This window comes from Oncorhynchus gorbuscha, linkage group LG24 (genome assembly GCF_021184085.1).
Source record: "Oncorhynchus gorbuscha isolate QuinsamMale2020 ecotype Even-year linkage group LG24, OgorEven_v1.0, whole genome shotgun sequence".
NCBI classification, from domain to species: Eukaryota; Metazoa; Chordata; class Actinopteri; order Salmoniformes; family Salmonidae; genus Oncorhynchus; species Oncorhynchus gorbuscha.
In genome coordinates this window covers 61,716,707-61,732,636 of record NC_060196.1, presented here as the reverse complement: position 1 = coordinate 61,732,636, position 15,930 = coordinate 61,716,707, and the positions used below count along the sequence as shown (strand labels likewise).

The window sequence follows — 15,930 nt, the reverse complement described above, 5'->3', positions numbered from 1 at the left end:
CTCCACATTCCAGAGCGTTTCACCTGTGGCGAGTCTCGCCATGACAACACACAACCTGTTGTTTCACCTGTGGCGAGTCTCGCCATGACAACACACAACCTGTTGAGGTGAGATTCAGTTGAGTTTCACCTGGAGGGCCGTGCAGTGTTTACACAGTACCACACACACACACACACACACACACACACACACACACACACACACACACACACACACACACACACACACACACACACACACACACACACACACACACACACACACACACACACACACACACAGCACAGCACAGTATCACAAATCCCAGGTCACCAATAACATACACCACCAATAGACTGAAAAGTCTCTTTCCCAATATTGTATAAGAGACACTCCACCGTAATATTCCTGCAAATAGAATTTTGTATGGTTGACAACAAGCCCATGCAAATGTGAGGAAGGTTTAGCATGCATTAGGGATAAGGAGTTGACCCGAGCAAAAACCCAGGGAAGTATTTTTTTGTATTTATTTAACCTTAATTTAAATCAGTTAAGAACAAAATCTTATTTACAATGAAGGCCGAGCCCAGCCGAACCCTAAACCGATGACGCTAGGCCAATTGTGCACCGCCCTATGGGACCCCCAATCATGGCCGGTTGGGACACAGCCTGGAATTGAACCAGGGGTCTGTAGTGATATCTCTAGCAATGCTGTGCCTTAGACCGCTGTTCCAGTTGGGAGCCCCAAGTATGGTGAGATCTTTTCCCATTTCCACCTTGTGACATAAAATATCATACTGCTCAAAGAGTGTGTGTGTGTGTGTGTGTGTGTGTGTGTGTGTGTGTGTGTGTGTGTGTGTGTGTGTGTGTGTGTGTGTGTGTGTGTGTGTGTGTGTGTGTGTGTGTGTGTGTGTGTGTGTGTGTGTGTGTGTGTGTGTGTGTGTGTGTGTGTGTGTGTGTGTGTGTGTGTGTGTTGTCTGTCTCAGTCTGAGTGTGATAGTTGCAGCCTGAGAACATGCCTGACATAAATACATTAGGTGTCATTGTGTACTTAGATCCAATACTTCCTGAAAGATGTCCTGACTCAGAGATGCATCTCTCTCTCCTCCATCAAAGATGCATCTCTCCTTCCTCCATCATCTCCTCTCTCTCTCTGTCTCTCTCTCTCCTTCCTCCATCATCTCCTCTCTCTCTGTCTCTCTCTCTCCTTCCTCCATCATCTCCTCTCTCTCTCTGTCTCTCTCTCTCCTTCCTCCATCATCTCCTCTCTCTCTCTGTCTCTCTCTCTCTCCTTCCACCTTCATCCCCAACCCCTCTCTCTCTCTCCTTCCACCTTCATCCATTACATTACATTTACATTTAAGTCATTTAGCAGACGCTCTTATCCAGAGCGACTTACAAATTGGTGCATTCACCTTATGACATCCAGTGGGACAGTCACTAACAATAGTGCATCTAAAAACTTAGGGGGGGGGGTGAGAGGGATTACTTATCCTATCCTAGGTATTCCTTAAAGAGGTGGGGTTTCAGGTGTCTCCGGAAGGTGGTGATTGACTCCGCTGTCCTGGCGTCGTGAGGGAGTTTGTTCCACCATTGGGGGGCCAGGGCAGCGAACAGTTTTGACTGGGCTGAGCGGGAGCTGTACTTCCTCAGTGGTAGGGAGGCGAGCAGGCCAGAGGTGGATGAACGCAGTGCCCTTGTTTGGGTGTAGGGCCTGATCAGAGCCTGGAGGTACTGAGGTGCCGTTCCCCTCACAGCTCCGTAGGCAAGCACCATGGTCTTGTAGCGGATGCAAGCTTCAACTGGGCCACCGCCTTGATGTTGGTTGAGAACGACAGGGTGTTGTCCAGGATCACGCCAAGGTTCTTGGCGCTCTGGGAGGAGGACACAATGGAGTTGTCAACCGTGATGGCGAGATCATGGAACGGGCAGTCCTTCCCCGGGAGGAAGAGCAGCTCCGTCTTGCCGAGGTTCAGCTTGAGGTGGTGATCCGTCATCCACACTGATATGTCTGCCAGACATGCAGAGATGCGATTCGCCACCTGGTCATCAGAAGGGGGAAAGGAGAAGATTAATTGTGTGTCGTCTGCATAGCAATGATAAGAGAGACCATGTGAGGTTATGACAGAGCCAAGTGACTTGGTGTATAGCGAGAATAGGAGAGGGCCAAGAACAGAGCCCTGGGGGACACCAGTGGTGAGAGCGCGTGGTGAGGAGACAGATTCTCGCCACGCCCCACCCCCCCTCTCTCTCTCCTTCTACCTTCATCCCCAACCTCTCTCTCTCTCTACTTCCACCTTCATCCCCACCCCCCCCCTCTCTCTCCTTCCACCTTCATCCCCAACCTCTCTCTCTCTCTCATCCACTTTCATCCCCAACCTCTCTCTCTCTCTCTCTCATCCACTTTCATCCCCAACCCCTCTCTCTCTCTCTCCTTCCACCTTCATCCCCAACCTCTCTCTCTCTCTCTCTCTCTCATCCACTTTCATCCCCAACCCCTCTCTCTCTCTCTCCTTCCACATTCATCCCCAACCTCTCTCTCTCTCTCATCCACTTTCATCCCCAACCCCTCTCTCTCTCTCTCCTTCCACCTTCATCCCCAACCTCTCTCTCTCTTTCATTCACTTTCATCCCCACCCTGTCCCCTTCCTCCTTCCACCTTCATCCCCACCCTGTCCCCTTCCTCCTTCCATCTTCATCTCCACCCTGTCCCCTTCCTCCTTCCACCTTCATCCCCACCCTGTCCCCTTCCTCCTTCCACCTTCATCCCCACCCTGTCCCCTTCCTCCTTCCACCTTCATCCCCACCCTGTCCCCTTCCTCCTTTTACCCTCATCTCCACCCTGTCCCCTTCCTCCTTCCACATTCATCCCCACCCTGTCCCCTTCCTCCTTCTACCTTCATCCCCACCCTTGCCCCTTCCTCCTTCCACCTTCATCCCCACCCTGTCCCCTTCCTCCTTCCACTGAATATAAAATACTGCCATATGTTGACTTGTGAAAGCATCAAATGGAACTACTGGCACACTGGTTTATACGTTTCTATGGAGACAATCCTATTTCACTGAGATAGGTAATAACATGGGTTAGATAGAAAATACTGTATTTCCAATGCATTATTAGTACTTCGTATGCAATTTATATTTCATATGTTGTATTGACATTGGTCCATTTACACCATGGATGTTCAGGTGACTCTGTGACTGTGGATGGTGAAATAAGTCCCAGTTATAATGAGAGAGAGAGAGAGAGAGAGAGAGAGAGAGAGAGAGAGAGAGAGAGAGAGAGAGAGAGAGAGAGAGAGAGAGAGAGAGAGAGAGAGAGAGAGAGGGAGAGAGAGAGAGACATAGAGAGAGCGAGAGAGAGAGAGAGTGGGATCGAGAGAGAGAGAGAGAGAGAGAGAGAGAGGGAGAGCGAGGGAGAGAGCGAGAGAGAGAGAGCGAGAGAGAGAGCGAGAGAGAGCGAGAGAGAGAGAGCGAGGGAGAGAGAGAGACATAGAGAGAGAGCGAGGGAGAGAGAGAGAGAGCGAGGAGAGAGAGAGAGAGAGAGAGAGAGAGAGAGGGAGAGAGAGAGAGCGAGGGAGAGAGAGAGACATAGAGAGAGAGAGAGCGAGGGAGAGAGAGAGAGAGAGAGCGAGGGAGAGAGAGAGAGCGAGGGAGAGAGAGCGAGAGAGCGAGAGAGAGAGAGCGAGGGAGAGAGAGAGAGACAGAGAGAGAGAGAGAACGAGGGAGAGAGAGAGAGAGAGAGAGAGAGAGAGAGAGAGAGAGAGAGAGAGAGAGAGAGAGAGAGAGAGAGAGAGAATTGAAAAAACTCATACAGAAACTTCATCCAGAGACACTAAGGAATGCACAGTATGTGTTCTTGCTAAAGCATTCGGAACCTTCATTTCCTACAAGCTGCACAACAGGTAAAACTGGCAACAGTCCAGTCTCACGTCAGTTTGTATGCTCTGTTTCAATTTGATTTGGAAAGGTCCTGGGATTCCTCCAACGCCTAAGCTCCTTTTTATAATAGAGACACTAAATGTCTCTGCTAATTTTAACACGGAATGCATTTTCATCTCTGTATCTGTCGCAGGAGGTTGGAATACATATATTGTAGAAATTGTATAGGCCTACTCAGATAGATTGGGGTTAAGGCCAATTGTACAGTACATCAATCTGCTCAGTTGCATCTATCTGCAGGAAACAGTTTTTGTTGTTTTATTAGATGTGACAGATAGGTCGACAATTACTGGTATACCTCACTGTCGCTGTGGTAACCATTCAAATATTTGTTCTGTAAAAAGTATCACCAGTGCTGTCTTCATTCCATTTTTTGGGTGTTTTAATATTCTGTTGCTAAGCAATTAAACTCTAGTATCTGAACATCGTTGGTCCCTTTGGAGGGTGTGACTCTGTGTTGTGTCCTATTGTTCAGTGCCTCTATGTATATCCTCCTGGATGTCAGGCAATGCGCGCGCCGCAGCACGTTGCTAGGTAACCCTGAAGCCCAACCCTCCCTTGGACTGGATTCACCTGAACGCAGGTCACGTGTGCGGTCCTCCGGTTTAGGCCAATCAGGGGCCTGGACAGGTGCTCCTCCGGGAGGACAGTTTCGGAGGCGGAAACCTGCAGGTCCACTAAAAGACAGACGCCTCAATATAAAGTTGTAAATTCAGTCGTATTTTTTAAAATCAGAGAATCACCGAAACAACGAGTTATGAGAGCGAATCAAATTAATGATATTTAGGTTTAAATATATATTTTTTTCAACCGTGGAAAGAGAATGAGTGGAGATAGCTTGTGCTGAGAATCCGTGTATAAAGGTAGACGCACTTTTAGGACGCACAACATAAAAACCGTTTCAACTGACTCCACGAGAGATCAGCCATGGATTTTTACATCAACACGGACTAAAGTTCGTTCTTGAAGAGGTCCGACCCGCTCCGCTCCGACCCTGTCCCATACCAGCCCGAATAGTGCAGGTGAGTGGCCCGATGGTGTAGAGATGCTTATAGCATTGCTGAGCGGTGAATCACAGCTCCGTCTCAGCTGTTCTCACGGCTCATTAAACCTGTTCTGCACCACATAGGTAGTTACGGATAGTATGCGCTGTGTTTTCTGTTTAGTTTATTTATTTTTTGCAAAGAAGTTCTTAATTCATATTCATAGGCTTTCACTGACCAAGAAGAACATAAAGCAATAGTCGGTGTGCGAATGAGACATGAGGGTCTAGACACTGTATTTGCGTCTCATATATTTCATATATATGGTACGGTACACAGTGCGCTGTTGTGATGCACGAAGTCTTTTTGTAGTGGAACGAACATGTGCACGTAGCCTTATTTTTTTTTTTAAATTGATTTTTTGTTTTAAATATCATACATATATCCCATATTTCAACACCTTCTCATGTGTCCAGACTTTCATTATTGACAAAAAAAAGTTCATTTTGACAACAAAACGTATCAATTACTCAGGCTACAAGAGTGCAGGCCTAATGACAATCGCCGAATGTAATTTAGACTTGTTGGTGTGTCTTATAACAGATGTCTCTTTCTATTCATCCAATCGCGGTGCACAGTGCGTCTCATATATTTCATATATATGGGATGGTGCACAGTGCGTCTCATATATTTCATATATATGGGATGGCGCACAGTGCGTCTCATATATTTCATATATATGGGATGGCGCACAGTGCGTCTCATATATTTCATATATATGGGATGGTGCACAGTGCGTCTCATATATTTCATATATATGGGATGGTGCACAGTGCGTCTCATATATTTCATATATATGGGATGGTGCACAGTGCGTCTCATATATTTCATATATATGGGATGGTGCACAGTGTGCTGTTGTGATGCACAAAATCTTTTTGGAGTGACACGAACATGTGCATGTAGCCTTATGTTTTTAAAATATATATATATATATTTTGACAATTAGATGAAAGCATCATGATTGGTCATGACACATTAAAATAGAATACATTTCTACCGTTATAGGAAGTCACATAATTTTTTATTTTTTTTAATATCTCCTGAATGTCAGGATATAATTCGCACTGTGGGCATCATCGTAGAGCTATAATTGCTGATGAAGAAGATGATGATGATGATGAGTATGCATTATGCTGCTCAGGATGTTTGTTGTAAAAATAAAAAATAAACGTAATATTCATTGCGCGATTATAACGGCAGTATTGTAAACAGTTTTTACATTGCAATAACACTGTACCAACCTGTTGATATGACATCACTATGACATCACTATGACAACATTAGTTTTAGATATACTGTTTAATACATGTCTGAGTGATACTCGGCATAAAGGTGGACCTGTTCATGTCTCTAGCAGGTGGAAGATGGCAGAGAGAGTGACTTGGTGGAGAGCGTTTATGGGGAACAATAAGAGAACAAGTAGTGGTACCAAGGACATCGCCACTCAGCTCCCCGACACAGTGAAGGACCCTCTGACGCCCAGCACACAGGGAGTCCTAGCAACACAGGGAGTCCTAGCAACACAGGGAGTCCTAGCAACACCACACTGTAAGTCATCTCAGCACCCGCAGTGAAGTCGGAAGTTTACATACACCTTAAATACATTTACTAAATTCAGTTTTTCACAATTACTGAAATTGAATCCTAGTAATATAAAAAAAAATGCCTGTTTTAGGTCAGTTAGGATCAAAACTTTATTTTATGAATGTGAAATGTCAGAATAATTGTAGAAAGAATTATTTATTTCAGCTTTTATTTATTTCATCACATTCTCAGTGGGTCAGAAGTTTACATACACTCAATTAGTATTTGCTATCATTGTCTTTAAATTGTTTAACTTGGGTCAAACGTTTCGGGCAGCCTTCCACAAGCTTCCCACAATAAGCTGGGTAAATGTTGACCCATTCCTCCTGACAGAGCTGGTGTAATTCAGTCAGGTTTGTAGGCCTCCTTGCTCGCACACGCTTTTTCAGATCTGCCCACAAATGTTCAATAGGATTGAGGTCAGGGCTTTGTGATGGCCACTCCAAAACCTTGACTTTGTTGTCCTTATGGCATTTTGCCACAACTTTGGAAGTATGCTTGGGGTCATTGTCCATTTGGAAGACCCATTTGCGACTAAGCTTTAACTTCCTGACTGTTGTCTTGAGATGTTGCTTCAATATATCCACATAATTTTCCTTCCTCATGATGCCATCTATTTTGTAAAGAGCACCAGTCTCTCCTGCAGCAAAGCACCCCCACAACATGATGCTGCCACCCCTGTGCTTCATGGTTGGGATGGTGTTCTTCGGCTTGCAAGCCTCCCCATTTTTCCTCCAAACATAACGATGGTCATTATGGCCAAACAGTTCTATTTTTGTTTCATCAGACCAGAGAACATTTCTCCAAAAAGTATGATCTGTGTCCCCATGTGCAGTTGCCTTGGAATACATCCACAGGTACACCTCCAATTGACTCAAATGGTGTCAATTATCCTATCATAAGCTTCCAAAGCCATGACATTATTTTCTGGAATTTTCCAAGCTGTTTAAAAGCACAGTCAACTTAGTGTATGTAAACTTCTGACCCACTGGAATTGTAATACAGTGAATTATAAGTTAAATAATCTGTCTTTAAACAATTGCTGGAAAAATGACTTGTGTAAATGTCAATGGTCTCCTTGTATGCCCCCAAAATGTGACTGATCGCCTTCATTCTGTCATATGTTGCAAAATTTGAAACAGTGTTTTTTTTTTACATTGGATAGAAATAGAGACACAGATCAAAATGTTATATCACTACAGTTGAGGAAACAATGGGAAAGTAATTCTGCTTTCAAAAGTTGATCAACTTGTAAAACTCACTTTTGAGAAAATGGCCCTTGAATGTTTTGGTACCTACAGGGCAGCTCTTCTTTGACTTGTGCAAATGTAAATGGCCCTTGAATGTTTTGGTACCTACAGGACAGCTCTTCTTTGACTTGTGTAAATGTAAATGGCCCTTGAATGTTTTGATACCTGTTTTGATACCTCTAGAAAGCTCTTCTTTGTTTCCACCCATTCAGCATCATCCTCTTAAATTGTAGTCCCCATCCAAAACTCTGACCATTTTACTCCCCCTAGCAGAGCTTGGTTAGGCAATTTTCATGTCATCCAGAGCGTTGGTGACTGTGCTGCTGGCAACAATTTAATTACGTTATTTTGCTGACGTTGACTGACTCCGGCCATATTCAACAGGTGTTGAGCGTTCGTAAAATCATCAGTTATTGTTTACGTTCAAACGGCTCTCCTGTAAAGTAGTGACCTGCGACATAGTTCCTGAAACAGGCCACATACGTTAAGCCACCTTGAAATCCCCCAACATGTATTCTACTGTTCTCAGCAGCAGCCCCCAAACTCCCAACCGACCAACAACCACCAGCACCACAGCAGTCACCAGCATCACAGCAGCCAACAGCATCACAGCAGTCACCAGCATCACAGCAGCCACCAGCATCACAGCAGTCACAGGCACCAGTCAGTACAGGCAACAGCCTCTTCAGCGACGAGACCTTCGATGACTCCCAGTTTGAGTCGGTCTTCAACGAACAGACGTGTCGTAGGAACCTGAGGGTGTCTCGGTCAGGCCGGTTTAAGGAGAAGAAGAGGGCACGCTCCAGTCTTCCTACTGGGAAAGAGGACGTACGATGACGAGGATGGCGATGAGGATGAGGGAGACAGTGGCCAAAGACTCTTACTTCTGAACTTTATTTCAACATGGCCGTCCGTTCTGGGGAGGGAGGAAGGTAGATGAAGATGAATTGTAAGTTGAAGATAAGTTGAGGGTTAATTGAAGATAAGTTGAGGGTAAATTGAAGATAAGTTGAGGGTAAGTTGAAGATAAGTTGAAGATAAGTTGAGGGTAAGTTGAAGATAAGTTGAGGGTAAGTTGAAGATAAATTGAGGGTAAGTTGAAGATAAATTGAGGGTACGTTGAAGATAAGTTGAAGATAAGTTGAGGGTAAGTTGAAGATAAAATGAGGGTAAGTTGAAGATAAGTTGAGGGTAAGTTGAAGATAAGTTGAGGGTAAGTTGAAGATAAGTTGTGGGTAAGTTGAAGATAAGTTGAAGATAAGTTGAAGATAAGTTGAGGGTAAGTTGAAGATAAGTTGAGTTGAAGATAAGTTGAGGGTAAGTTGAAGATAAGTTGAGGGTAAGTTGAAGATAGTGATTTGAGACTTTGACTTTACCCTTTGGAACCCTTTTGTCAGTACTAAAGAGTCTGTCCGTTCCACTGCTGTCCGTTCCACTGCTGTCCGTTCCACTGCTTCTGCTTCTTCACCAATCAACATGAGATTCATTTCATTGATTTTGATTTATTGATCCCTTGTCGGAAGTTGAACGTGTTGAACTGTGTTTCCCATCACAAAGAAAGTGAACTGATCAGAAATGAAGTTATACTCTCCTGTACCTCCTGTCTTGTTACATTATAATGGACTGCTGATTGGCAGTAGTGAACGTTTCTCAGTGACAGCTAGATAGGCACTTAACAGTCCTTCCCTGAGGAAATCACAGGTCTGACAAGGTTTGATTGATTTAAAGCAATAGGAAGACAAGTGTGTCTTTACTAATCCAATCCCATAAAGATCAGTGGTTAGGCTCCTTCAAGAAAGGAAGGAAGTGAGGGAGGAAGGAAGCAAGGAAGGAAGGAAGGGAGGAAGGAAGGAAGGTTTTCTTTAAGAAGTATCACCTTTCAGCTTTAAAAACTATCCAGACTTTTCTAACCTTTTCTGTATCCAAACAGTATGCTGAAAATGAGACACACACACAGCTATGCACATTCCAGGAAATGATACGTTGTTTTTAAGATGTTTACATATATATACGTGTAATATTTTGAATATGAAGGATATAATATTGTTTTTTACTAATCAATGTTGTTTTTTTGTTGTTTTTTAAAAACTATGATTACAGTGGGTTAGAAGGGTACCTCTTTTGTTTTAAAAAAAACAGTGGGTTAGAAGGGTACCTCATTTGTTTTTGTTTTTAAAGAGGTGGGATTGCTTGAATGAATGAGCATTGGTGTTTGTGACCGGACAGGTGAAAATATAAGATTATATCCACTAGCTGCTATTCAGTTACATACAGGCACACGTTTTAGAGGGAAACATCACTGTCTGGAGCAAATCCTGATGGAAGGTAAGGTGTTATAGATATATATAATCCTGATAGAGGGTACTATTAGAAGCTAATCGGTAAGGTGTTATATATATATATATATGTGTCACACCCTGACCATAGTTTGCTTTGTATGTTTCTATGTTTTGTTTGGTCAGGGTGTGATCTGAGTGGGCATTCTATGTTGTGTGTCTAGTTTGTCTATTTCTGTGTTTGGGCCTGATATGGTTCTCAATCAGAGGCAGGTGTTAGTCATTGTCTCTGATTGGGAACCATATTTAGGTAGCCTGTTTTGTCATTGTGGGTTGTGGGTGATTGCCTATGTTAGTTGCTTGTGTCAGCACAGTTCTTATAGCTTCACAGTCGTTTTTTGTTTTCTATTCAGTGGTCAGTGCTTTCTTTAATTAAAATATCATCATGAACACTTACCACGCTGCATTTTGGTCCTCTTCTTATGACGATCGTGACAGTAATAGTAAGGTGTTATAGATATATATAATCCTGATGGAATGTACTATTAGAAGCTAAACAGTAAGGTGTTATAGATATATATAATCCTGATGGAAGGTACTATTAGAAGCTAAACAGTAAGGTGTTATAGATATATATAATCCTGATAGAAGGTACTATTAGAAGCTAAACAGTAAGGTGTTATAGATATATATAATCCTGATAGAAGGTACTATTAGAAGCTAAACAGTAAGGTGTTATAGATATATAATCCTGATAGAAGGTACTATTAGAAGCTAAACAGTAAGGTGTTATAGATATATATAATCAATCTGATAGAAGGTACTATTAGAAGCTAAACAGTAAGGTGTTATAGATGGAAGGTATATAATATATATAATCCTGATAGAAGGTACTATTAGAAGCTAAACAGTAAGGTGTTATAGATATATATAATCCTGATGGAAGGTACTATTAGAAGCTAAACAGTAAGGTGTTATAGATATATATAATCCTGATAGAAGGTACTATTAGAAGCTAAACAGTAAGGTGTTATATATATATATATATATAATCCTGATGGAAGGTAAGGTGTTATAGATATATATAATCCTGATAGAAGGTACTATTAGAAGCTAAACAGTAAGGTGTTATAGATATATATAATCCTGATAGAAGGTACTATTAGAAGCTAAACAGTAAGGTGTTATATATATATATATAATCCTGATGGAAGGTAAGGTGTTATAGATATATATAATCCTGATAGAAGGTACAATTAGAAGCTAAACAGTAAGGTGTTATAGATATATATAATCCTGTGAACGCTGGTGTGTGTGACTACATACTGTATGTACATCTCTGTGAGAGTCAGTGGCTCATTTCCTGATTCAGTAACATTGTGAATCACATGACCCAAAAGTCAGTGTGTGACCCAAATGGCACCCTATTCCCTACACAGTGGACTACTGGCACCCTATTCCCTACACAGTGGACTACTGGCACCCTATTCCCTACACAGTGGACTACTGGCACCCTATTCCCTACACAGTGGACTACTGGCACCCTATTCCCTACACAGTGGACTACTGGCACCCTATTCCCTACACAGTGGACTACTGGCACCCTATTCCTATTCCACCCTATTCTACACTACTGGCACCCTATTCCCTAGTGGACTACTGGCACCCTATTCCCTACACAGTGGACTACTGGCACCCTATTCCCTACACAGTGGACTACTGGCACCCTATTCCCTACACAGTGGACTACTGGCACCCTATTCCCTACACAGTGGACTACTGGCACCCTATTCCCTACACAGTGGACTACTGGCACCCTATTCCCTACACAGTGGACTACTGGCACCCTATTCCCTACACAGTGGACTACTGGCACCCTATTCCCTACACAGTGGACTACTGGCACCCTATTCCCTACACAGTGGACTACTGGCACCCTATTCCCTACACAGTGGACTACTGGCACCCTATTCCCTACACAGTGGACTGCTGGCACCCTATTCCCTACACAGTGGACTACTGGCACCCTATTCCCTACACAGTGGACTACTGGCACCCTATTCCCTACACAGTGGACTACTGGCACCCTATTCCCTACACAGTGGACTACTGGCACCCTATTCCCTACACAGTGGACTACTGGCACCCTATTCCTACACAGTGGACTACTGGCACCCTATTCCCTACACAGTGGACTACTGGCACCCTATTCCCTACACAGTGGACTACTGGCACCCTATTCCCTACACAGTGGACTACTGGCACCCTATTCCCTACACAGTGGACTACTGGCACCCTATTCCCTACACAGTGGACTACTGGCACCCTATTCCCTACACAGTGGACTACTGGCACCCTATTCCCTACACAGTGGACTACTGGCACCCTATTCCCTACACAGTGGACTACTGGCACCCTATTCCCTACACAGTGGACTACTGGCACCCTATTCCCTACACAGTGGACTACTGGCACCCTATTCCCTACACAGTGGACTACTGGCACCCTATTCCCTACACAGTGGACTACTGGCACCCTATTCCCTACACAGTGGACTACTGGCACCCTATTCCCTACACAGTGGACTACTGGCACCCTATTCCCTACACAGTGGACTACTGGCACCCTATTCCCTACACAGTGGACTACTGGCACCCTATTCCCTACACAGTGGACTACTGGCACCCTATTCCCTACACAGTGGACTACTGGCACCCTATTCCCTACACAGTGGACTACTGGCACCCTATTCCCTACACAGTGGACTACTGGCACCCTATTCCCTACACAGTGGACTACTGGCACCCTATTCCCTACACAGTGGACTACTGGCACCCTATTCCCTACACAGTGGACTACTGGCACCCTATTCCCTACACAGTGGAATACTGGCACCCTATTCCCTACACAGTGGACTACTGGCACCCTATTCCCTACACAGTGGAATACTGGCACCCTATTCCCTACACAGTGGACTACTGGCACCCTATTCCCTACACAGTGGACTACTGGCACCCTATTCCCTACACAGTAGACTACTGGCACCCTATTCCCTACACAGTGGACTACTGGCACCCTATTCCCTACACAGTGGACTACTGGCACCCTATTCCCTACACAGTGGAATACTGGCACCCTCTTCCCTAAACAGTGGACTACTGGCACCCTATTCCCTACACAGTGGAATACTGGCACCCTATTCCCTACACAGTGGACTACTGGCACCCTATTCCCTACACAGTGGAATACTGGCACCCTCTTCCCTACACAGTGGAATACTGGCACCCTATTCCCTACACAGTGGAATACTGGCACCCTATTCCCTACACAGTGGAATACTGGCACCCTATTCCCTACACAGTGGAATACTGGCACCCTATTCCCTACACAGTGGAATACTGGCACCCTATTCCCTACACAGTGGAATACTGGCACCCTATTCCCTACACAGTGGACTACTGACACCCTATTCCCTACACAGTGGACTACTGGCACCCTATTCCCTACACAGTGGAATACTGGCACCCTATTCCCTACACAGTGGACTACTGGCACCCTATTCCCTACACAGTGGAATACTGGCACCCTCTTCCCTACACAGTGGAATACTGGCACCCTCTTCCCTACACAGTGGAATACTGGCACCCTCTTCCCTACACAGTGGAATACTGGCACCCACTTCCCTACACAGTGGAATACTGGCACCCTATTCCCTACACAGTGGACTACTGGCACCCTATTCCCTACACAGTGGAATACTGGCACCCTATTCCCTACACAGTGGAATACTGGCACCCTATTCCCTACACAGTGGAATACTGGCACCCTATTCCCTACACAGTGGACTACTGGCACCCTCTTCCCTACACAGTGGACTATGGCACCCTATTCCCTACACAGTGGAATACTGGCACCCTATTCCCTACACAGTGGACTACTGGCACCCTATTCCCTACACAGTGGACTACTGGCACCCTATTCCCTACACAGTGGAATACTGGCACCCTATTCCCTACACAGTGGACTACTGGCACCCTATTCCCTACACAGTGGAATACTGGCACCCTATTCCCTACACAGTGGAATACTGGCACCCTCTTCCCTACACAGTGGACTACTGGCACCCTCTTCCCTACACAGTGGACTACTGGCACCCTATTCCCTACACAGTGGACTACTGGCACCCTCTTCTCTACACAGTGGACTACTGGCACCCTCTTCCCTACACAGTGGACTACTGGCACCCTCTTCCCTACACAGTGGACTACTGGCACCCTATTCCCTACACAGTGGACTACTGGCACCTTCTTTCCAACATAGTGGACTACTGGCACCCTATTCTCTACACAGTGGACTACTGGCACCCTCTTCCCTAACCCTAACCCTGCACTACTTTTTTACCAGACCCCCATGCGTTATAGGGTGCCATTTGAGATGAAGGCAAAGGTCATGCTCTCTCCATACAGAGAGCAGAGAATCTCCTTTATTGTTAATATAGCTTATTATTGTCATTAGCCTTACAATCTACCTGGTTTCACGTCTTCTGTCTGTCAACACACCTGGTTTCACACTGTCTGTCTGTCAACACACCTGGTTTCACACTGTCGGTCTGTCAACACACCTGGTTTCACACTGTCGGTCTGTCAACACACCTGGTTTCACACTGTCGGTTTGTCAACACACCTGGTTTCACACTGTCTGTCAACACACCTGGTTTCACATTGTCTGTCTGTCTCAACATACCTGGTTTCACATTTTCTGTCTGTCAACACACCTGGTTTCACATCGTCTGTCTGTCAACACACCTGGTTTCACACTGTCTGTCTGTCAACACACCTGGTTTCACAACGTCTGTCTGTCAACACACCTGGTTTCACATTGTCTGTCTGTCAACACACCTGGTTTCACACTGTCTGTCAACACACCTGGTTTCACACTGTCTGTCTGTCAACACACCTGGTTTCACACTGTCTGTTTGTCAACACACCTGGTTTCACACTGTCTGTCAACACACCTGGTTTCACACTGTCTGTCTGTCTCAACATACCTGGTTTCACACTGTCTGTCAACACACCTGGTTTCACACTGTCTGTCTGTCAACACACCTGGTTTCACACTGTCTGTTTGTCAACACACCTGGTTTCACACTGTCTGTCTGTCTGTCTCAACACACCTGGTTTCACACTGTCTGTCTGTCTCAACATACCTGGTTTCACATCTTCTGTCTGTCAACACACCTGGTTTCACGTCTTCTGTCTGTCAACACACCTGGTTTCACACTGTCTGTCTGTCAACACACCTGGTTTCACACTGTCTGTCAACACACCTGGTTTCACACTGTCTGTCTGTCTCAACATACCTGGTTTCACATCGTCTGTCTGTCAACACACCTGGTTTCACGTCTTCTGTCTGTCAACACACCTGGTTTCACACTGTCTGTCTGTCAACACACCTGGTTTCACATTGTCTGTCTGTCAACACACCTGGTTTCACATTGTCTGTCTGTCAACACACCGGGTTTCACATCGTCTGTCTGTCAACACACCTGGTTTCACATCGTCTGTCTGTCAATCAAATCAACATCCCTGTGCCACCACCTTCCTCTGTCTGTCACTGGTGGTCATGGAGGAGCCAAGGACTGTCCAATCAGAGAGAGTCCTCCTCCAGGCTGTCTGTCTGTCTGTCACTGGTGGGCATGGAGGAGCCAAGGACTGGCCAATCAGAGAGAGTCCTCCTCCAGGCTGTCTGTCTGTCTGTCTGTCACTGGTGGGCATGGAGGAGCCAAGGACTGGCCAATCAGAGAGAGTCCTCCTCCAGGCTGTCTGTCTGTCTGTCACTGGTGGGCATGGAGGA

The 15,930-nt window shown here is 45.2% G+C and overlaps 1 protein-coding gene across 3 annotated transcripts; it reads left to right on the top strand.

The window, feature by feature from the left end:
- Positions 1-4,558: 4,558 nt before the first annotated feature.
- On the top strand, positions 4,559-10,318 carry LOC124013144 (proline-rich protein 15). Of its 3 annotated transcripts, none has more exons than XM_046327339.1 (3): positions 4,559-4,943; positions 6,325-6,515; positions 8,331-10,318. In XM_046327339.1, exons 2-3 carry the CDS (start codon positions 6,332-6,334, stop codon positions 8,636-8,638), a joined length of 492 nt encoding a protein of 163 aa, XP_046183295.1. In that variant the 5' UTR covers positions 4,559-4,943; positions 6,325-6,331; the 3' UTR covers positions 8,639-10,318. The 3 variants fall into 3 exon arrangements, with proteins under 3 accessions (XP_046183295.1, XP_046183296.1, XP_046183294.1); XM_046327340.1 differs by having other exon boundaries at positions 6,322-6,515; positions 8,334-10,318; XM_046327338.1 differs by having other exon boundaries at positions 6,322-6,515.
- Positions 10,319-15,930: the final 5,612 nt, after the last annotated feature.

What these genes read in the sequence shown, in the direction of transcription:
- LOC124013144 (XM_046327339.1), top strand. Translation starts at nt 6,332, where the DNA reads ATGGCAGAGAGAGTGACTTGGTGGAGAGCGTTTATGGGGAACAATAAG. An exon ending in AGTCCTAGCAACACCACACT is followed by an intron (nt 6,516 to 8,330) that starts GTAAGTCATCTC and finishes TACTGTTCTCAG; the next exon opens with CAGCAGCCCCCAAACTCCCA.